Source organism: Carettochelys insculpta, chromosome 2 (assembly GCF_033958435.1).
Source record: "Carettochelys insculpta isolate YL-2023 chromosome 2, ASM3395843v1, whole genome shotgun sequence".
NCBI lineage: Eukaryota > Metazoa > Chordata > Testudines > Carettochelyidae > Carettochelys > Carettochelys insculpta.
In genome coordinates, this window is record NC_134138.1 from 203,698,981 (window position 1) to 203,722,602 (window position 23,622).

Here is a 23,622-nt window from a genome sequence, read left to right on the forward strand (position 1 = left end):
ACAAGCGTGCTCATTGCAAAATCAGGTTAATCTAAAGCTCCATTATTTACACAACTCTACTTTCTGTACACTGACTCCTGCAATACAACAGCTTACAGTTTACAGAAATGCTGTCAATTTCTTAGATACCATTGTTTGGAAAGATAAAAGTCAAGACACACCCACAGTTAACAAGTATCAGAGAGGTAGCCGTGTTAATCTGCAGCTTCGAGAACAGCAAGAAGTCTTGTGGCACCTTATAGACTAACAGATATTTTGGAGCATAAGTTTCGTGGGCAAAGACCCGCTTCATCAGATGCATGACTGGGGGGGTGGTTTCAGAGGGGTATTTAAAGAGTGGGGTCCCAGTAAGAGGGAGGGCCAGAGCTGACAAGGTCTATTCAGCAAGGCGGAAATGGCCCAGTATCAACAGTACTTATCAGAAGAGGAAAAAACAAGTCAGATCAGACAGGGGGATGTGAGCCTTTGTCAGAGTCTAATTGGAGATCTGACTTGTTTTTTCCTCTTTTGATAAGTACTGTTGATACTGGGCCATTTCCACCTTGCTGAATAGACCTTGTCAGCTCTGGCCCTCCCTCTTACTGGGACCCCACTCTTTAACATAAGAACATAAGAATGGCCATACTGGGTCAGACCAAAGGTCCATCCAGCCCAGTATCCCGTCCGCCGACAGTGGCCAATGCCAGGTGCCCCAGAGAAGGAGAACAGAAGAATATCTTTAAATACCCCTCTGAAACCACGCCCCCCCCATCATGCATCTGATGAAGCGGGTCTTTGCCCACGAAAGCTTATGCTCCAAAATATCTGTTAATCTATAAGGTGCCACAAGACATCTTGTTGTTTCCACAGTTAACAGTGAGTGACCTTTGGAGCATATGTGGCAGGGAAATTACCCATACCTTCTGCTGCTGTGAATATATGCAAAGAAACTAAGGTGAGAAGCCTGTTTTTATTTGCAGAAGCAGTTTGGATGCCCCAGTGAATCAACACAGACAGTATTTCTAAGAGCTGGTTAGGAATTGATCCAGTAGGCAATCAGTAATTACATTTCATTTGTCAGGACTGAGGTTTTTGGTTATCTCAAACTGCCAAATAATGGGACTTTTTCTAGTCTGAAAAACATCTGAATAAGCTCTCCAGTTCGTGAGTAATGCTCCAACTTTTAGCCACAAATCATCTTGTTCACAAGTTTTTGAGAAACACCTGTCGTCCAATGAAGCAGCAAGAGCCAGGAACACAGAAAAGTTGGTTCCAGCTTTGACAATGGTTCCTCCTGTGCTCTGGGGAAGTATCTTAACTTCAGTTTCCTCACCTGTAAAATGGATCTAATAATACCCTCATGAGTACTCTGTGAGGTAACTACTAAATGTCTGTAAAAGACTTTGAAGAAGAAAAGTGACAGCTTTAACAGTATGTTTTTATTGCTGATGCTTTTAAATACAGACAACGATAAGTAGAGGGAAGAGTGTTTAAGTAAAATTTCTCCTACTAACAGAGATTGGCTATTGTCAGAGTTCTACTGTCTAGGCACACATTGTGAAACCTAGGTCAAATCCTGGTCCTGTTCAGGTTAGTGGGAGTTTTGAGAGGATTTCATGCTTGATGCTTATAAATTGCTGTGAAGGAACTGGAAGTTTCCTGTTATTGCCGGGGGAAGGAACAGAGTGGTAATATTTACCTGTGAATTTGAAATCCTCTTGTGATGAAGTGATTTCCAGTGTATCATATCAGTGTGCCTATAGCAATGCTCCTCTAATCAGATTATACAGAATTTTTATTTGATATTGACTGTCACGGTAGAATTTTGCAGTAACAAGATCCCAACATAACACCCTCCAACCCCCGGCTTCTTTTTTTTTTTTTTTTTTTTGGTGTGGCTCAAAGGCCACAGATAACTTTCCTTAATGGAAATAAAATCTAGAATATGCATATAGTTTAGTGAAACAGTGATGTTTTAATGGGTAGTGAGCAAAAGACACAATTCGTTAGCTTATGAAGACATTTTCTAATGAAATTAGCTCTTTTTCTGTTCATCTTTCATACCAATCATGACAACTGTGAATGAATATTTTTGTCATTCCAGAATATCTGCTGAGTAGGATGAATATACCCTCATAAGAACTCTGTGAGGTAAGTATCATAATGTTTGTAAAGTGCTTTGAAGAAGAAAAGTGCTGACTATTTAATAATAGTTTCCTGCTAATACATTTAAATACAGATCCTATAAATCACTTACCTTTATTAAGTAAAACTGCTCATCCTAAAAGAGGAGGCTTGTTCATGAACTCGTCTGTTAGATTATATGCAATTTGTGGTATATGCTTGTTATTGAAATCACAAGCCATCACTCCTCCTTCCTGGTTGGATGGCAAACTTTTGAACTGAAGAGTGAACAGCAGACTGTGAATACTTTTTCTTGCTTCTAATTTCTCTTCTTTGCCTGAGACGATGTGTAGTGGTCGTATATACACATATATACAGAACAGCAGTTACCCAAATATTTCTATATTGTACTTGTGAACTGCAAAATAAAAAGGGGTCTGAACATGTTCTAACTGCAGAACGGCCTGGAATTTGAACGAAGAGTTGCAAACACAAGACTGCGTTTCTTCAAAAGGAAAGCACCACCTGGCACACTTCATGAAAAGGCTACAAAGGAGGGTTTATGGCATCTTTTTTTTCCCTACCTCTCAATTGAGAAGCAACCAAGCCCCAATTAAAGTCATAGAGAAATACAGAACAGCCTCAGTGCTGCTCCACACTACACTAACTTCTAACAGATTTTTGGACCACATTAGTAGTCAGCTAAGTGTGAGTCTGCTTACGCTTCTGGGAAGTTCACACTAGACTTGCCCAGATAACTAATATATCTGTTTGCATAAACACTTCCATACAAAAATCCTCTTTCTTAATTAGTGTGGTTATTCCAATACTAGCAATATGATAACCATCTTTATAAGGATTGGTGCCTCAGGGAATAATTGAAGTAAAAATAGTAAGATCTGTAGTTAAAAAGTACAAGAAATTAAAATAACTGCTAGAGAAGGTTGTAGAATTGCATTTAGTTGACAGCAAGAAAGAGATAATCCTAAAACAAGAACAGAAGTGAGATTCATTGTAACACCAAGGGTGCATCTACACTAGCTGGCTACTTCAAAGTAGCTGGCACAATGTCGAAATAGTATGCGTCGCATCTACACGTGCCGTGAGCTATTTCGATGTTGAAATCGACGTTAGGCGGCGAGACGTTGAAATTGCTATTCCTATCCAAAGATGGGAATAGTGCCCTACTTCGACGTTCAACGTCGAAGAAGGGCATGTGTAGACAATCCGCGTCCCGCTACGTCGAAATAGTGGGGTCCTCCATGGCGGCCATCAGCTGAGGGGTTGAGAGACGCTCTGTCCAGCCCCTGCGGGGCTCTATGGTCACTTCGGGCTGCTGCTGCTGCTGCAGCAGCTGGGGCTCCATGCTGCATGCACAGGGTCTGCAACCAGTTGTCGGCTCTGTGGATCTCGTGCTGTGCAGAGCAAGTGTGTCTGGGGGGGCCCTTTAAGGGAGCGGCTTGGGGCTTTGCTGGCCCCTTATTTCAATGGGGAGTGCTTGTGTGTGTGAACATTTCACATTTCCTTCCGGGGTGGCTCCTTTCAACGTTCTCCATCGCTACTTCGACATTGAACGTCGATGGCACCAGCCCTGGAGGATGTGTAGGCTACTTCGATGTAGTGTGCTAGTGTAGACGTAGCCCTAGTATTTTATGAAGTTACAAATTATATGAAAGTTGTTAAGAACTTGATGAACTTGGTAAAACCAACTATCTTCCAAATATGTGTAAAATGTAACTGTCACAATGGCTACGTCTACACGTGAAGCCAACATCGAAATAGCTTATTTCGACGTAGCAACATCGAAATAGGCTATTTCGATGAATAACATCTACACGTCCTCCAGGGCTGGCAACGTCGATGTTCAACTTCAATGTTGCGTGGCACCACATCGAAATAGGCGCTGCGAGGGAACGTCTACATGCCAAAGTAGCACACATCGAAATAAGGGTGCCAGGCACAGCTGCAGACAAGGTCACAGGGCGGACTCAACAGCAAGCCGCTCCCTTAAAGGGCCCCTTCCAGACACAGTTGCACTAAACAACACAAGATACACAGAGCCGACAACTGGTTGCAGACCCCGTGCCTGCAGCATGGATCCCCAGCTGCCGCAGCAGCAGCCAGAAGCCCTGGGCTAAGGGCTGCTGCCCACGGTGACCATAGAGCCCCGCAGGGGCTGGAGAGAGAGCATCTCTCAACCCCCCAGCTGATGGCTGCCATGGAGGACCCGGCAATTTCGACGTTGCGGGACGCGGATCGTCTACACGGTCCCTACTTCGACGTTGAACGTCGAAGTAGGGCGCTATTCCGATCCCCTCATGAGGTTAGCGACTTCGACGTCTCGCCGCCTAACGTCGAAGTTAACTTCGAAATAGCGCCCGACGCGTGTAGCCGCGACAGGCGCTATTTCGAAGTTAGTGCCGCTACTTCGAAGTAGCGTGCACGTGTAGACACAGCTAATGAATGATGTATTTAATGGACATACCTAAAATATATCCAAGTATCACGCACTGACTTATTATATTTATTGCATTTCAGTGACATTTCACCTAAAATAACACATATGCAAGAGAAGCTTTTGATTTTTGTTTTATCTCAAAATATTGGCCATTAAGCCTCAAATTGCTCTCCTTTAAAATGAGAAAAAAAAAAGAAAATATCTAACATCATGGATAAATATCTTTACAGATGATAATGTTACCCTTAGACTTACTTGGAATACTGCATTTCAGTCTGATCACTTCCATACCAGCAGCATGTAAGTAAACTGTGGAGAGTTCAGGGATAAGCAACAAAACTGAAAAGAGGTCAGGAGGAATGGCTTTTGTCAAGAAAAGATTTAAAGAGGTAAATATGTATGCTGAACTGAGCAAATATTAATAAGAAGGGCATGGAAATATTATATTTTAATATCTGCAGAATCTAAAGAAAATACCAAAAAGGGAGATTTATTAATTAGGATGGTGCCTGGGGGCAGGGCGGGGGATAATGAGGGCTAATGGGATTAAATTAGGTAAAGTAAAATTTAGGCTGACAATAAAGAAAAAATTCTAATAATGAGATTTATTGTTCAGGGAACTAGTCTCCCTGGTAAAGTGCTGGAAGCACCTGCATTTAGGACTTTTAAAATTAGGATGGACAAAAGCATTAATACATACTGATAATGTACCATAATACACACTCTAAGGCACTAAAGAGCACTGACACGTGATGGGAAGAAGACACTTCAGTGTCCTGCTATCTTTTCCAACTCTAATTCATGTAATTCCATTATTGCTACAACAGATTTGTCATAAACTGTATAAAATATTGCACACAACTAAAGAATTAAATTTTGAATTTTTGCCCCTGTGAAGAAGTGATGGTTGCAGAAAAGGTTGGTCTGCAGGGGAAAGTTACATACAAGGCATCAGCAGAGCTCATCTCTATTCTGAGTTCTGTCATTTATTCATGAGATCACCACTCTGTGCCTCAGCTTCCCCACTCTGTGAAATGTCTGGTAATAGCATTTCACAACACTGGTGGAGCAATTTGAGAGCTGTGGAGAAATAGCATTGAGAGTTGGTCACTCACTGCTGCAGTGCTTCCCAGTATCAGGGCATGGTGTTGTAGGGGTCCTTATCTTTACTTCCCAGGGGATCACCAATTCGGCCTTGCAACAGACTGTCTCTTTCTTTGCCTTCTGTAGCGTAGCCCTATGCCAGGACATCCATTCAGTTCAGACCCCTTCCAGGACAATCAAAGTCAAACTATAAATGCAAATGAACCAAAAATTCTTCTGCCCCTCTGGGACTAAGGTTCTCTGCTCTTTGTCTATTCCCAGGCCCTGCAAAGTTCTTTTCTACAGTTTATCCCCATTGCTTCCACTGCATTCTCCAAGGGCTCTAGCAGCTTGCCTCAGTGATCTCCCTGATTCTTACAGGATGTACCTCTAAACCTCCAGCAGGAGCCAGACTTGCTCGCTTGCTTTTCTCTATTCCTGCTGTCACCAGGTTGAGGGAACTCCCCTCATTCCTGTCTACTGGGTCTTCTCCCTCTCTCTGTTGCTGTCCCTCATCCTTTCATAGCTGGGATCACTACTGTAACTGAGTCCATATCAAGATCAGCTGGAGGTTAAACTGCTAGGTCACAGGCTAAGCTAAGCCTAATGCTCCTTAAAGGGCTACCCAGCTTTGGCAAACCTCCATGATGAAGTATTTTTATAAGGCAGGCTATGAGAAAATTGTGAGTTTTTTGGTTCAAAAGTTGCAGCCACAGTTTGTTAAAAGTCACAATATTCGTTGTGGTGCCAAATTTGAGGGTGTCAGGTCACAATGCTGGTGCACAGTCGTGATGCCATTCAAACGGAAGGCAGCTATTCAAAGTTTTAGTGTATATTGAAAGTTGTAGTTTCCACCCAAAAACTGAGGCCTGTGATTGTCTTATAGTCTTACTTATAATTGTTTGACTCTGGACATCGGTTAAATGGTTCCAGGGCATACACTTAAATGCTGATGTGAGTGTCTGGCATACCATAGTACTCTTGTTGATTGGAAGTTCCTGGAATAAATGACTGGTCAGTTGTAGGTACTACCGTTGTTGCTGCCTCCTAATTTCAGTTAATAAAAGACATGCAAACCACCCTATTCCCACTGCAAAAGAGAAGGATTCCCAAAGAGGGATCGCAGTGTGAAAAACTCCACACAAGTAATGGTGTTGTCTGTCTGTAGAAGAGCATGCAATATAAGAGGCAAGTATCAGTTTTGTTGCTAAATGAACCACTGCTAAGTTGCATTTCTCAAGAGCTTCCTCTCCTATTAAGACCAACATTAACAAATGTTTTGCCTGAGAGCAGTGCAGTGACCACAACAGAATGAACAGTACCTGCTTAATGGCTAACAAAGCAGTCACCCATGTGGGAAAAAAGGGTTAACTATCATAGCATTATCAGGACATTTGAGGCTTTAGAGTAGAAGCAATTCGTTCAGTGGCTATTTTGACCGTACCATTTCCTAATCTTAGCTCCCATAAAGTCTGGCTGGGAGCCATTTGGAATGGTTCATTTCAGCTGCACAGATATCCTCCATAGAGGAAATAAAAGAATTTTAAACCCTGGAGTCATTTCCTTTGGTTCTCAGCTCATTCCGGAAAAAATGTCCTTTCGGTCAGTGATATCTCCGGTTTAATTCCTGCAGCATGACTTTGAAAAAAAGGCTTTGTGAGAAACTTTTTCTGAAGAACTGGAACTTCTCCCTATAAGCTCCTTGTCAGTTACGTAAAAATACCTCTTTTCATTTCAAATTCTTATAAAAACTGTAAATCTTCAATACCATGGCATTAATCTAAGATATATAAGGAAGGCACAACAATTTGGAAAGCCCCTTACTCAGGCTAGTAGTCCTTTAAAAAGGCAGGGAGCTAATCACACAAGTAAAGGTTGGGAAAGCTGGGCCTCCAAATGATCAGTTATTGGCATAAGTGCTGTGCTTGTATATTATTTTCATGTACCTTCAAACACTTAAGTGTGCAACCAAAGTGGGTAATTATTTACACCCAGTCTTGCATAAATGTCTTCCCTCAGCAATTTTTGACACAGTTTTGCACGAACTTCTAATGAAAGAACTAGGGAAATACAATACACATGGGGCTACCATAATATGGGTGCATTAACTGGTGGGATAATCATTCTCAGAGCGTAGTTATCAATGGTTCACAGTCATGCTGGCAGGACATAAAAAGTGGGGTTCCACAGTGATTAGTTTTGGGACTGGTTCTGTTCAATATCTTCATCAACAATTTAGATAATGGCATAGAGAGACAATGTCTAGGAAGGTCTATTGCAGAAAGGGATTTAGTGGACCACAAGTTATATGAGTCAACGGTGTGACACTGTTGCGGTGGTGTGGGGGGGGAAGCAAACATTCTCAGATTCATTAATGGGAACTTCATAAGCAAGACATGACAAGTAATTATTCAATGCTGCTCTGCACTGATTAGGCATCAACTGGAGTACTGCGTCCAGTTCTAGGCATCACATTTCAGGGAAGATGTGGAGGAGAAACTGGACAAGATCCAGAGAAGAGCAACAAAAATGATTAAAGGTCTAGAAAACATGACCTATAAGGGATAATTGAAAGACCTGGATTTGTTTAGTTTGGAAAAGAAAAGACAGAGTGAACATGGTACTTGGCAGCTGTTATTATAAAGCGGAAGGAGAAAAATTATTCTCCTTAACCTCTGATGAGAGGAGAAGAAGCACTGGGTTTAAATCACATCAAGGATGGTTTACTTTGGACATTAGGAAAAGCTTCCTGCCAGGGTGGTTAAGCACTGTTTGCAGGAGCAGTTCACCCATATCTGAAAATTTGTCTCCAGATGAGAAGAGCGATCCAAAAAGGAATAATAAAAAAATGTTCAAAACAAACCAAAAAAATCAGACAAAATAAAAGCTATTTAACGGGGTATTAAGATGGGTACTATATCCAAAACTCCAGCCTTTCATTTGAAAATGTAGTGGAAGAATTTTATTCAGATAAAAGAAACAATATTTTGGACACAATACTCTAGGTGATAATGGTCAAACTCATTTGACATGAGACAATCCTGAAACATGACCGGAATGTGGTTACAGAGGAGGAAGGAAGCAGTATAGCTCCTCAAACATATTCTCAAGCTAAGGACTGTGATATTTTTTTTTCCTTAGCATGAGCTCTGGAGCATCAGGAAGTGCAAAGCTCCCCTTTTAAAATATGTTCTGTGGAGAAGATTGACATTTGTTAGGTCCCAATCAACATGATGCTTCAACATATATTTAACCCTAAGTGTAAGTACCCAGCTGAATCAGAGACAATGCCCTTAATGTAACTGTTTAAAAATGAAGATGATGGCACAATAAATCACAACTATAAAATGGGAAACAATGATTTTAATTACACTGACAACTTGACAAGTTAAATTATTAATTCCAGGAATACATGTTTGTAGTTCAATATAACATATTTTAATTATTTTGACTGATTGTGGATCTCTCCAAATTAACATTCAGTTATAAATATAAAAATATATTTTCTCATAGCAAATTCTCTCATAGTTGTGACCCAATCTGCTACATGAGACAGAGCAATGTCACCTTTTAATAAATGAGCACTTAAAAATAGATATCACTAGCTAAATCACAAGCTAGTTTATTGTGGTTCCAAGATTCTTACACAAGGAAACCATGTTCCAAGTAAAAGAAAATCTTATTCTTTCATGGTATCTTTGTCACAGCTAACTAGCTACCAGAGCTGAAACCTATGACAAAGTTATCTACTAGAAAAAAATAAGTTATAAAAATAGGACAGCAGTTCCACCTTGTTCAAAAATTCTAGAAGCTTTCTGATAAAAATAAGGAAGCAGACCTTGCATATCAAAACAAAAAGCAGTCAAGTAGCACTTTAAAGACTAGCAAAATAATTTATTAGGTGAGCTTTCCTGTGACAGACCCACTTCTTCAGACCATAGCCATACCAGAACAGACTCAATATTTAAGGCACAGAGAACCAGAAACAAGAAAACAAATCAACAGGGCCAGACAAATACCCAGAGACCAACTATTCCAAGATCAACCCAAAAAAGCCAAGAACAGAACACCACTGGTCATCACCTACAGCCCCCAACTCAAACCACTGCAATGAATTATTAAAGACCTACAACCTATCCTTAATCAGGATGCCACACTCCAGAAGGCCCTGGGTGACATGCCTGTTCTCTCCTACAGACAACCTCCCAACTCTATGAGGATCCTCACAAACAGCCACAGTCTATACCCCAGGAATACTGGTCCTGGAACCTTTCCTTGCAACAAAACCCGCTGCCAGGTTTGTCCACATATCTTCTCTGGAAATACCATAACTGGACCTAACCAGATTACCCACAGAATCACGAGCACTTTCTCATGCTCCTCTACTAACATCATACATGCCATCATGTGCCAACAATGCCGAGATGCTTTGTATATTGGACAGACTTCTAACTCCCTTAGACAAAGGGTTAATGGGCACAAAACAGACATCAAAACATTCCAGATCCACCAACCAGTTAGTCAACATTTTAATGGAATGGGGCATTCTGTTAAAGACTTAAGAGTATGCGTGTTACTGAAAAAAAACTTTCCCACTGCCATTCAAAGGGAAGCAGCCGAGCTGTCTTTTATATTCGAATTCGGCACATTAATACGTGGTTTGAACCAGGATGGGAATTTTCTGAGTCACTATAGGGGCTCGTCTACACACTTGGCTTAATCTAATTCTTGACCTTCCCCCTCCACCCCTCCACTCTCTGATTTGGTCACCTTGATCATTTTTTTCTGATTTGTCCTCCTTGATTACTGTTTTTGGTTCTCTGTGCCTTAAATATTGAGTCTGTTCTGGTCTGGCTATGGTCTGAAGAAGTGTGTCTGTCCCATGAAAGCTCACCTAAAAGCTTGACTGCTTTTTGTTTTGATAGTACATAGACTAGCACGGCTGCCTCTCTGTTACCTTGCATATATTTTCCTACACACATCTTTTGATGCAGATATTTTCTTTGTTTATACCGTTATTTTCTGTGATAATCTAATGATGAAGTGACACTGACAAAACATAAGAACTGAAAAGTTTATGTGCAGTTTAAAAAATAGCTGGTTTTTCTGTGGATAAAATGGAACAGCATTAAAACTGTAACATGTAACTTTTTTTTTTTAAGTGATAGGTCAATTCAAACCAAGTATTAACTGGTAAGCTTCTCCCTTTTACATTGGTCTCCTCTTCTCTCTCTGAGGAATACCTGACCCAGGAACCCAGTGTCAGTAAAAAGGCTGTCCAGCCAGGAACAGAAACCAAATTTCTGATTTCACTTAGTCCTCTGCACATGTGCTTTCACTTCTCTTAAACACGCCATGTCTACACAGGCACTTTCTGGTGACAGAACAGAGCATCTGTTGACAAAACTCGCACAGCATCTACTCGACTAAGGCACTCTGTTGAGAATTTGTTGACAGAAGTGAGCTCTTTAATCGGCGGATGTATACCTCTCCCCATTCAGCTATAATGTGTCTGTCAATAGTGCCTTTGTCGACAGAGTGTTTTTTGGATAGTTCTGCCGACAGAGAAGGCTTCCAGTTACTGGACAGCCCTGTTTGTAAAGCTGCCATTCCACTGTTCTGTCACCAGAGGGCAGCGCAGTCTGGCAGTTCTCTGTCGACAGAGCAAGTTGTGTGTAGATGCGAACTGTCGACAGAAGTTCCTGGAAGCGCCTCATGAGCATCTGCTGAAGTGGCTCATTGGCATCCCCCTTTCAAAAGGTGGGGACTAGTGTAGCCACAGCCTTAAAGCTCCTCTGGACATCATTAAGGTGATCAAAGTCTCCAAAAAGGTGGATCTCTTAAACCTGTGTTCTCAGATTTCTCCTGTCACTTGCAGGGCTGCTGATGGCTGTTGAGCACATTGGCATGTGGAGGCCACTGTACAAAGGAGGTCTCCAGGCCTGGATCTGAAGCCGGTTGAAAGGATCACTCCATCATGAGGAGGCAAAGTTTAATCTCCCTGTATTCCCTGGAGGAGCTCATAAAATGAGTGTGTTCCCTCTGTGCACATTAGCTGCAAGTAAATTCTTTGTAATACAGTTCAATCATAAGATTACTTGAGATGAAGCAAGTATTTCATTAAAAGATATTTGTTAAAAAAATTTGCCTGATTTCCTTAGTTGAGAAATCTGAATGAGCATTAAAGCCCTTTCAGTTTAGTCTTGGAGTTGGCTTAGCTTGAGAAGGTGATCCAAGCATAACATAAAGGTTCACAAACCAGAAGGCAAAAAAAAAGGCAAAAAAACCCCAGATTTTTTAAGGTAATCTCACGATTTAGGGGGTTTTAGCTCAGGATTTTTGAATGCATGAGGTTGGTGATACCACACCATAGGAATAGGCCAGACTTTTATGCCTGGTGAAATTCTCCCCATGCAGAAGGTCCACAACACACCTATGCACCACTTAAAAGCCACCTAAAGTGATCAAGACAGTGCTGAAGTGGGCCTTAAGCAGTACATACACGTTGTGTGGGCCCTCTGCACAGGGGTAAATTTTACCCATTGGATATAGTTAAAAAGGCAAAGCAGGTGGCAAGCTGTGACTAATTCTTATTGTGCTAAAATAAGCTTGCTTTCCTGTCACCTCATCCTCCGCTTCTCCCATTTACTCCATTTATTTGCTTCTTCAAGTCATTATGTCCCCCAATACCTCAAAAATTTATGCATGTGCTTAATTTTATGCACTGTGGGTAGTCCCATTTAAGTTAGTGGCTTGACTCAAAGTGCATAAACTTACGCATGCACACCAGTCTTTTCGGAAGTGAGTCCTCAGACTCTAAGCACTTTAGAAAATGGCTGTGTATTAATATGGGTTTCCACAACTGGTTCTTATCCCTATTAATAAATGATAGTATTCACGCTTCACCAGCTCCTTGTATTGGCTGAACTGGTGGAGGGCTTGCTTTGCTCACTTCATAGATATGTGAGTTTCTGATGCAAAAAGGCCATAATTTTTTTTCCCTTCATTGGCCATATACATCCTCAGGTGCTAGATGCAGTTATCTAAGAATGGTCATATCATCTCTAAGCATAAAGTCCCAAAAGGTTTAGAGAAATGAAATTGATGGCATGGGTGGAATGCCTATTAGTCCTTTGGAGCATAAGCTTTCATGTGCAAAGACCGACTTTGTCAGATGCATGACTCTGTCCATGAAAGATTATGCTCCAAAATATCTGTTATTCTACAAGGTGCCACAGGACTTCTCATTGGTTTGGTGGATACAGACTAACATGGCTATCCCTCTGATATTTGTCCTTTACTTTCCATTTATTACCCACTGAGAAAGAGAACAAACAGGGAAAATGTATTAATTGAAAAAAATGGAAAATACTTTTCTGATTGTTGGAATATCATAAAAGAAATCGAGCTATGCTGTAATTACCTATTGCTGATTCAGGATGGTTCCCAATGAGTAATTGCAATTCAGTAAGCATCTGCCAGTGTAGTTGTTAGCAAATTGCCTTTTTATATCTAGCGTGTCTGGGTTCTGGCACATATAAAAATTATGTAATGAAATGCATGTACTAGAGCAAAATAAACAGGACAAAGCTGGTGAAATCAACGTAAGTACTTAGATTCTGTGCAAAGGTAATGATGGCCCCTTATGAAACAATAGGGCTCTCTTTCCACAGTGGAACCATATATTGTCGTAGTTTTTAGAAACATCTGAAACCTTACAAGAAATTGGTTTGCATAAGCAAATGAGCACTGATACTGGAAGGTGTGATCTGCTTCAGGCAAATCCAGCTTAGATAAACAAGTTTTAACACAAGCCATGGGATCCAGCAACATTTTATGAGAATGGATCATAACAGAAAGCCCAAGCTAAGGCAAGTAACTCCATGAGATGGAAAACAAACCAGTGTAATCAGAAGACAATCCAGTTTACCATGAACTAGTATTAAAAAAGGCTCCTTAAGAGTCCTGCAAATAACCTATGGTACAAAGCAAATACTTACAGGTCATTCTTGAGAACAGCAAACATACAGAAATGATTATTCTTTTCCAAAACCCTTTTGAAATTGACACCAGGAAACTGACTGAGGATTATACGGACCACTCTATCAAATATGAACAGAAAACTGACTTTTAACATCTATGAAAGGATGATACATGACTGGGTTGCAATTCTGGAACTAGTATGCAATAAATTTGAAAGAGTGAAGCAATCAGGAATAAAATGATATTCCACAACATACTTGAGCATCTTGGGATATGTATGGCATATGCTTTCTAGAATTCATTAATTCATTTATTAAGGGACAAAGACTCAGGAAATATTCTCCTAAATGGCAAAAATATATTTTAAAAAAGTATGAAGAAATAATCAGGATGATGTTTCCTCTCTGGAAGATTTGACTTTAAATCCAATACACAAATTTGAGAGGATTTACTTAAAACAAGACAGACTTCAAATACAATTAAGACTGTCTCTGGCATGAGCTGCACCACATGAGAACTAATATTTTGCAGACATATTTCGAGGGTGTCTCTCCATCAGTCTTTCCAATGGGATGAAAGCAGTCAGAGCGGTCATTGCATAGGTAGAGTAAGAAATTCAGGATTTCTCAGGAAACCCCTTTTAGTTCCATTAATGATAACTTTGGAAATATTTATAAAGGTACAAATATGAAACTGACATTTCCATGTTATCTGCAGTGCAGTAACTGTGTTGGTCCCAGGAGATAAGAGACACAAGGTAAGTGGGGGAATGTCTTTTATTGGACCAGCTTGTTTTTTGGCCCAGACCTGAGGAATAACAAGAACCTTACATCAACAGAAGTTGGTCCAATAAAAGATATTCCCCCACCTCTTTCTTCTCTCTTGTCTCCAAGTTAATTAATGGAGCCAGAGTATCCTCAGTTATATCCCATTTGCTAATCACCGGTGCTACTGTTAACTAGTCAAACCTGTTGTGTTATATTAGGATTGGAGTAGTCAAATCCAGACCACCAGATGCTTTTGAATTGACACTGAAATCTTTTTATTTACTTATTAACATTATTGTTATTTTTGTCACCTTGATTAACCTTTGACCAAGAAATCTGGACCTTGACAAAAAATAATTGACTTTTATTGGGGTTTATGGGCCTATTTGAAAGCAAAGTGAAGTCAACAGAAAGACTGCCAGTGACTTTGAATGGCTTTTTGAGGACTTCTATCATGTAAAGATTGCAGCCAGTTGAGAATAGCAGGTCTTGAGCATCCACCAGTGTATAGTGACACACATACATGTTGAGGGAGGACAAAGGCAAACAGAAGATAGGAGAGCTGAGCATGTTAAGCTCCTTTGAAAAAACAGACCCAAAGTTCATTTAGCTTGATACCAACTTGGTTCAAAGACAATAGTATAAAATATTGCCGTTGAGTTTTCACAAGCCACTTCTGCAGGTAATATAAAGGGATGACAAGAAAATCAAAGAAAATATTTACCTCGACTGACATTAAAGGAAATTAGTACTGTTTTCAGAGCTGCCAATTTTTGTGATTTCGTGAGTTTCTCTCCCATATTCATGTGGGTTCATGACACTCTCAGAATTTACTTTAAAACAAATTTTTTAGCCTTCATAGTTGGAAGAAAAAACTTAAAAACTTAGCAAGGGTCTACCTCCATGGCTTAGAAACTAGAAGGCTAATAAGAACTCAGAATGTATCATTTAACCAAAAACACTCTTCTTTCTTAAGAGTGTCTGAATTTTGGGTGACTGTTTTATAAAAAATAGTGTGAACAATATAAGATTTTTCATACAATACAAGGAAAAAAAGTATGGTTGAACTTTGGACCACATGACACACTTGCTTAATGCAGTACCCTTCCAACTCAGAGACTTCAATCCTTGCTTTCTTAAAAAACCTGGTACATTTCAGCATAATTTGCAGTCTCCGTTCAAGAGGTCCAAGACAGAGTAAGTAGGGAATGCCACATGTCAGAAATGCAATGGAATGGCAGAGCCATGCAGAGAAGCTTGTTGGTACCCACCAACACTCATCCACTATCCACTCCTGTTACATCCCTCACATTCATGAAAACTCCAACATTAACATATTACATATCGCTACATTTTACTAATATGTATATTAAGTTAATGAAAGTATTAAAACATTTAAAAACAACTAGGACAGAAAAATCATTGTATTTATTATGCATTCAGCCTCTAAAATAGGACAGTCCTCTTCTTCTTTTTTATATAAGCATATGGTTTCAAAATTAAATAAATGTGTTTTTACAAATTATTTTCTTTCATGAGAGCTAGATGCCCCCCTGCATATCAGGCATGCCCTGCCAGTGTGGTCAGTCTTCAGTCTGGGAACGGGTACAAAAATACTTTGCTACAATTTTTTTCAATCTGTCTGTCTCACTCAGAATGGCATATCTGAGAATCATAACTGCCAGGGCACACTTGTTTCAGTTTGTGTTATTCCCAATAAATAACATGTATTACCAAAAAGCTATCCATGGAGCTTAGCTGTTTTCTTCAACAGAACATGATTTCACATGAGCATGCTCCATGTTGCTATTCTGAGCCAAACTCCTCCTCTTTAAATACAACAAAATAATAATAAAATACAATGCATGAGTAGAGCAATATACATTGTCACAGTGATGGAAGAGCATTACTCATCAGAGGTCAGCTGTAAAGTAAGTTACTGTCACAAGTTTACAGATATATACAATATATTACATACAAACCTATCTAGATACTTCTAAGGTTCTGGTTACTAGAGCATTGGATCATCTTAGGTTTCACAGTTCATAGGGGTACTTAAGCACATGAGCAGTCCCACTTATTTATATTTAAAACAGGACAGACCAATATTTGTACAGAAGTAGTGGGCATCACCATATCACTTCCTCCTCATTGCCTCTCCACTCTGGTACCAACCCTATGGGCTCAGACAACAAGGTCATCCTTTTCTATACATACAGATAAATTAATACATGAAAAGGCTTGGTGGGCTATGGATGCTGAGCTCAATACAAACCCATGATATACAGGAGGTCAGGCTAGATGCTCTCTTCTGGCCTTAAGTTTAAAGAAACCCTAAGGAAAGCATGTTTGTAAACCAAACTCTTACCATTTAAATATAAATGAGTAGTATCTAGCAATAGGTTTCTAGAAAAGTAAAAGGTTTCACGAAAGTATGGCAATTACATATGAAGCCTCTGTGATTTCCCTCATCATTTTACATACATTTCCTTGCTAAGTCAGAAACATTACTACTTGTTAAGTCAAGGCTGGTTCTTTATTCTATAAAATAAAGAATGTAAGACTGAAGCATTTGTCTTCTAGAAACTATCGTATTTCATGGTTTTTGTTTAATAAAGCTGAATGATTCCTGAAGGTAGGCATTAAGACTTCTAGTAATTTTCTCATGGCTCATCTTTTAAGGTGCTAATGAAATGCCCAAAACAATGGAAACTCCTGATTAAAGTAGGAAGTAAATCCTCATGCACACTATTAAAAAGTCTTGTAGAGCAGATGCAATGACAGTAATTCATACATTAAGGAATGGGCTTCTATATTTGGCAGATTAACTCTTCTGTATTCCATTGCTATGAGGTATGGAAACTGTACTGTGAAACATCCATTACTCATTTCCACTGCTCTAAACACGTAAGCCTATCAAAGGCAAGCCAGTTGGAGAGAAATAACCCTAAAAAGAGAAGTGTCAATGCATTTAAGATTAATGCTTCTCTTGAATAGCTTCTTTTATATAATTTTCCCCTGACTTTTAAAAGCAGCAAGTACAAGAGACCCAGAAGGCAAATGCATGGGAAGAAAAGCAAAAACAGCAAAACTTCTCCAACTTATATATCAGGCTTGTGTGTCTGAATCTGTACGAATTGTGTGACCATTTTTCGTTACTCTTGATACATGATTGCTATCTGTTTTGTTCAGTGATTTTTGGCCACTTTGTCATGACTGTGCTTGTTTTGTTTTTATATTGTTCCACTACAGATTGATTGCTGCTGCTGCTATGACTCAATTACCATGTACGCTACCCAAGAAGAACAATCTTGAGAGGTTACATCAAAAGGGTTTCCCTAGTGAAGTGTCTTGGAATAGATATTATTTCCTTGGATCTGACAGCTTAATTGATACCAGAAAAAAGGCTTTGATAACACTACTTCATAATAAGATCTGAGTGAATTTTTAAAGACAGAAAATATTTGGGAAATAAATCAAATTTTAATTGGTTTGCCTTGTTGTTGGAAAAAAGATACACCTAAGACACATTAAACAGAGTATCCTGTCTTAATCTTAATGACACCTAAGCACATTCTTAAAATTATCTGTGTTCCTTTTTGGTGTTACATGAACTATTTATTTGAACATTTTAATTTTCAAACCCATTACTGTAATTTGGCCAAATTTCAAATGATGTTGAAATAAGTTTCTGAGTCTTAAATTCAAAAGATGACTTCCACCACTTTCAAATTTAACTTAAATTCCCCCCAACACACACACACACACACACCACAAAGAGTAACATTACAGACCAGTGTGCCTCTTTGACTAGCTATCTTATTCTTTTTTTGCACTTTTGGCAGAGCACACCTCCTAAAGAGGGATAAACTGTTACCCAATATTTAAATGAGCAAAATGTTCATCCCCTTACCGCATTTGCCATTTCCTTGTCATGTGGTATAAATAAGTCGATGTTTATGACCTCCCAAAGATACTGTTCATGCCATAAAGAGCCTTCCTCTAAGGCTACATCTACACAGCATTCCTCTCGTGAGAGAGAAATGCAAATGAAGGAACCCAATATTGCAAATAAATTGCTGATTTACAAATCTCAATGTTTCATTTGCATAATCTCACACAATCACGTTATCGGGAGACATATTGGTGGAAAAAAACCCAGACTTGTAGACAGGGTTCTGTCGGCGAAAACCCTCTTCTTCAACAGAAGCCTTATCCCTGAAAAAAAATTAGATAGAAGAGTTCTGTCAAAGAAGGGGTTTTCACTGACAGAACCCAGTCTACACGGCTGTTTTTTTTTCCAAAATTTCTTCCAAAAAAGTGATAATGTGAGATTATGCAAATAAAGTACAAGATTTGTAAATCAGCACTTAATTTGCTATGTCGGGTTCCCTCATTCGCATTCCTCTCTCGCAAGAGGAATGCCAGGTAGACATAACCTAAATGAACAAATAAGTCTGTTTCCTTTATGTAAACAGTGGTGAAAACAAACCTTGGTAATTTCTTATTCTCATTATTACATAGCAGCTATTGCTATGATATAAACAGAATACAAAATGAAACAGCTGCAAAACCCAGACACAGAAGATGAAATCCTTCCATTCTCCTTTTTTTCTCTCTCATCACCCTCTTCCCCTCATGTTTTTATATGTATTTTTCCTGCCACATCCTTTACTTGTCTTGCAGCCCATCATTATTTTGAAAAGCTTGGTGGAAACAGTATAACAATGCTAAACAGAAGACACCATTGTGTCAGATTGTTTGGTGATATAGACACTGCTGATAAATTTAAAGCAGCAGCAAATATCCCATCTTGAATATGGTACCTAACATAGCACCTATACAATGAGTCCCTGAGCCTGACTATATGCACCTGACCTTGTCGGGACTGTGGTTTTGTCAGAGTAGAATGTAAATTCCTCTTCCTAACATACTCTTATGTGGCTATCCAGTGGTACCAGTGTGATATAGGGAAAAGAACTCCATGGCTGCAGCCACACTTGGCCAAAACTTCAAAATGGCCACGCTAATGGCCAAATCGGAGGATACTACTGAGGTGCTGACATGAATATTCAGTGCCTCATAAGCATTCTGCTGGCTGCGGTACTTCAAAGGTTCTGTGTTTCAATCGCATGTGGCTTGGCTACATGGGTCCTTTTCAAAAGGACCCTGCAAACATCAAACTCCCCTTATTCCTCCCAGCTGACAGGAATAAGGGTATTTCGAAATGTGCAGGGTTCTTTCGAAAAGGACCCCCATGTAGCCAAGCTGCGCGTGACCGAAATGCAGCACTTTTGAAATGCCGTGCCCAGAAGCATGCTAATGAGGTGCTGAAAATTCATTTCAGCACCTCAATAGTATCTTGCAATGTGGCCTTTAGCATGGCCATTTTGAAATTTTGGCCAAGTGTGGACATAGCCCTTATGTTCCTTCTTCCAGTTACTGAGGCCTGGTCTACACTACTGAAATCTTTCAAAAGAAGCCCTTCCAGAAGATCTCTTCTGAAAGAACTTCTTTCAAAAGAGTGTGTCCACACACAAGAAGTGGCTCAAAAGAGCGATCTGCTCTTCTGAAAGAGAGTGTCCCCACGGTCCCCACTGTTTTGAAAGAATGGCCCTAGGATAAAAAAATCAGGCCCCATGAGGGCTGCTCTTTCAAAAAAAAAGGGCCTAAAGAGCATTTACACACATTTTCTTTTGAAATAAGCTTTCAAAAGGTGGTGCTCTTCCTGAAACTGGAAAGGAAGAGCAAGTTCAAAAGGAGCGCTGCATTTTTTCAATTTACTTTTGAAAGAACACTTACTGCGTGTAGACGCTCCACGGGATCACTTGAAAGAGACCTCTTGTTTTGAAATATCTTTCAAAAGAACTTGCTAGTGTAAGCTCAATCCAGTAGCTTAAGTCAAATTTAAGCATTTAAGTTTGATTTTATAAGCTATGTGTCTGCATCTGAGCACTCAACAGGTCAATTTTAAGGGGTTCCAATGATGACTTTTGTACTGTTGACTTCCTCATGCAGTAACTCCAGAGGTCGAATTTGCAAAGTCGTACTACACAGGTGGAGACCACAGTGTTATTAAGCTCGATTTTATTAGTCTTTAAACTAACCCACAATGTCCCTCAAGGTGCCCTATCCAGTCATGGCTCCATCTCCACTGCTTTCCAGGCGTGCAGTAATACTGTCATCATTTTGCCAGCACTTTTTAACAAGGCTACACAAAGAATTCTTTCTGTCCAGAAAACATTCCTTGTGAGACATGTCCAGTTAGACATTAGGACATAAAGAGTCTACTATTTACTAACTGTGGAAATATAATTTTATCCTGCAGGGAAGTAGACCCCACTGTAAGAACTAACACTCCAGTACAGTGACAGTCCCAGACATGGAAATGATGAACCTTCTGACAGATTAACAATAATTCTAATCTTCAGAAATCTCCGTATGTATGTATACGTATGTATCTATCTAGACAAAGACACAGAGGCACACATTTTCACAGTGCACATTGTACTTCACTAAAAGAAACAGATACTATTTTGAAATATTAGCAGAGAAATTAAAAATGCAAAACTGCAAGTGTAAGAGGAATCATTTTCATATTGTGTCACAATTTTATGATCAATGTTGCGCCACAGTGCATATTTTCTTCTTGCAATATTATAGTCTGAGACTTTATAGAATAGAAAAATTAGACCAGGTTTTTCTTGGGAAAATTTTCCCAAGGGTTGCTCATTTTTATATAGGAAATCAATTTGCATCACTGATGATATCATTCAAATCAGACAACACTATGTGGTTAGAAGGTAATTTACTTTTCTACTGAAGCAATTTGATACTTGTTCTGATTTGCGATTTTCATTTTGTTTGTTAATGAAAAAAATTAATGAGCAATGTTACTGGAAAATACAACTCAGAGCACTGGCATTATTAAATATGCTTGCAGTATACTGTACATCATGTTGATTGCACAGTCGGAGCCCGAACCTCGGTGGTTGGAACACCAGTCAATCAGACAAACAGACACCGAATTCATTGGAAGGACTCTTTGCACATACCTTTGCACTGATTTGTGTTTTTGTCAAGAATTGCCTTTGTAGATACAATTTTCCCATACCTAGAGAGAAAGAACAAGAAAAAGAAGAAAAAGAAAAAAAAAGAAAAATGTATGTTATTATATTTTAACCCTAGAACTACGCAGACTCAATGTTCCATCCATTTTATTATACATATGTACACACACACAAAAGAACGGGCTGCTCTCTTATAGAACAGGATGGACAGCAATCTCCCTACATCCCCTGTACTGCAATGCAGACCTTGAAAGTCTGCCTTGAGAACGATGTTCATTTTCCATGCCCATTCAAACTCTGATCTCAGTGAGATGGACAACAAAAATGTTAGTTACAGGAGTGGCCAGTGGGGTACCCAGAGAAAGGTATTCTTTTGGTGATGTAAATTAAGTTTATTTTAATGGATATTTGCATTTCAAGCCACCAAAGGAAGTTTTGGTTTTTAGGGGGAATGGAGCAGACTTCCATTCCCGAAATGCTCTAAAAAGTTGGCTGACCAAAAAAAAATAGAGAGAACGATCCAAAGGAAGATTGTTTTTTTCTTTTTTAAAAGAAGAGGCTATCTAGCTGTACAGTGTAGATAGCCATTTCTTTAATTGTATCTTTCAGCTTTTCTAACAGAAAAAATGATGAATGTTTATACAAACAGCACTAGAACAAATAGCACAACTTAAGAATACATCCATGAGACTCAGTCTCTTCAGAGGGTATTTTAATTTCATGGACCAGCTATAATTTGCTGCATTCAATAGTTAGACCACAAAGTGGGTGGCTGTCTTATCTCAAAGTGAAGAAGATGGAAAACATATATTTAATAGTTAGTTTGGAAACAGCCTGTGTCATGAAATAAGAGTAAAAAACTTACAGAAGGGTCCACTTTTTGAAATCACTGAATACCAGACTCATCTTCCCCACACAAGAAAGCCCAGAAAATTTCCTTTCGCCTTCTCCCATCAAATTTGAAAATATAATACACACATTCTCACAGGTTGTGTTTTTATTTCAGAAGATGCACATGTAAGACATGACACACCATCATGAATTGTGATTCCATCACCAGATACCAAGCTGATGGACACCGTCCGTACATTAGATACACAGACATTCAGTCAGTCTAGGTTCTCTTTAGCACTAATTTTGGCCCTCATACAAAGAAGCACTTAAGCATGTATCTAAACTTAAACATGATCTTACATGTCTTGCTGGCCAAAGAGGCATTCCAAAGTTGGGGTCTTACGTTCACCTCTCTTACGTGAATCTTTACAAAAGTATCTGCCATTGACTTAGACAAAGACCAGTGAGCTCACTTTCTAAGAATATACAGTAGAATCTCACAGTTAGGACGACTTTTGGAATATAGCTTTGAAAATTTACTGTGCGGAAGGAAAGGGATGCTTTTGTAATGCTAAATTCTCTGCCACTGTGATTTGCCATCATTTTATCAGTCAATTTGGCAGATGAAGTGCATTTTCATTTATTTACATTTATAAACCAAATAAAGGCAAACTGTGCAAATAAAAAAAATAAATAAATAAAATGTCTCTGTATTGTCTTGTCTTCAACAGATACTGAGAAATAAAATCCAATCAAAATCAGCTGTTAACCCACAATAACCTCAAATAAAACTCAACCCCCAATTAAACTTTGTCCAAAAAAAAAAAAAAAAAGCCCTAATATTAGTCTTCATTAGGAGTCTCTCATAACGTAAAACTCTAATGGAACGGATATGCTATTCCATCCAAGCCTGAGAGATTTAGGGGTCTGTGCATGTAGTATTTTACTTATGAGTGCAAGAATCCAGAGCCTGAAAGATGAAGCTATTAGTTAAATCTTCTTCACATTTTTTGTAATTTCTTGCCAACAAAAAGAGACATTTGTGGTTCCATTATATTCACTACAGACTTACCAAGGTTATTTGTTATACACGGCAATCCTGCAAAGAGTCGTTGGGGCCTAGACTAAACTAGGGATTAAAGTTGACCCCAGATAAGCAATTCTAGCCTCATCATTAGCGTAGCAAGAATTGACATATCACGATTGACTTTCTTCCCTGGTGTTACTCAGGGCTCTTCAGGCTCACACCGATATCCCTTACTCCACGTGGCTGCATGGAGTACCAGGGTTGATGGCTGAGCCCAGAGAGATCAATTTTGTCACA

At 39.3% G+C, this 23,622-nt stretch overlaps 1 protein-coding gene across 11 annotated transcripts in view; it reads right to left on the reverse strand.

The window, feature by feature from the left end:
• Positions 1-23,622, reverse strand: part of RBMS3 (RNA binding motif single stranded interacting protein 3) — a 1,098,743-nt gene that overhangs the window by 441,489 nt on the left and 633,632 nt on the right. For all 11 annotated transcript variants that reach the window (XM_074984403.1, XM_074984401.1, XM_074984402.1 and 8 more), the window contains one exon: positions 21,450-21,508. In XM_074984403.1, the coding sequence (XP_074840504.1) occupies positions 21,450-21,508 (59 nt within the window). The remainder of the gene's footprint in view (positions 1-21,449; positions 21,509-23,622) is intronic.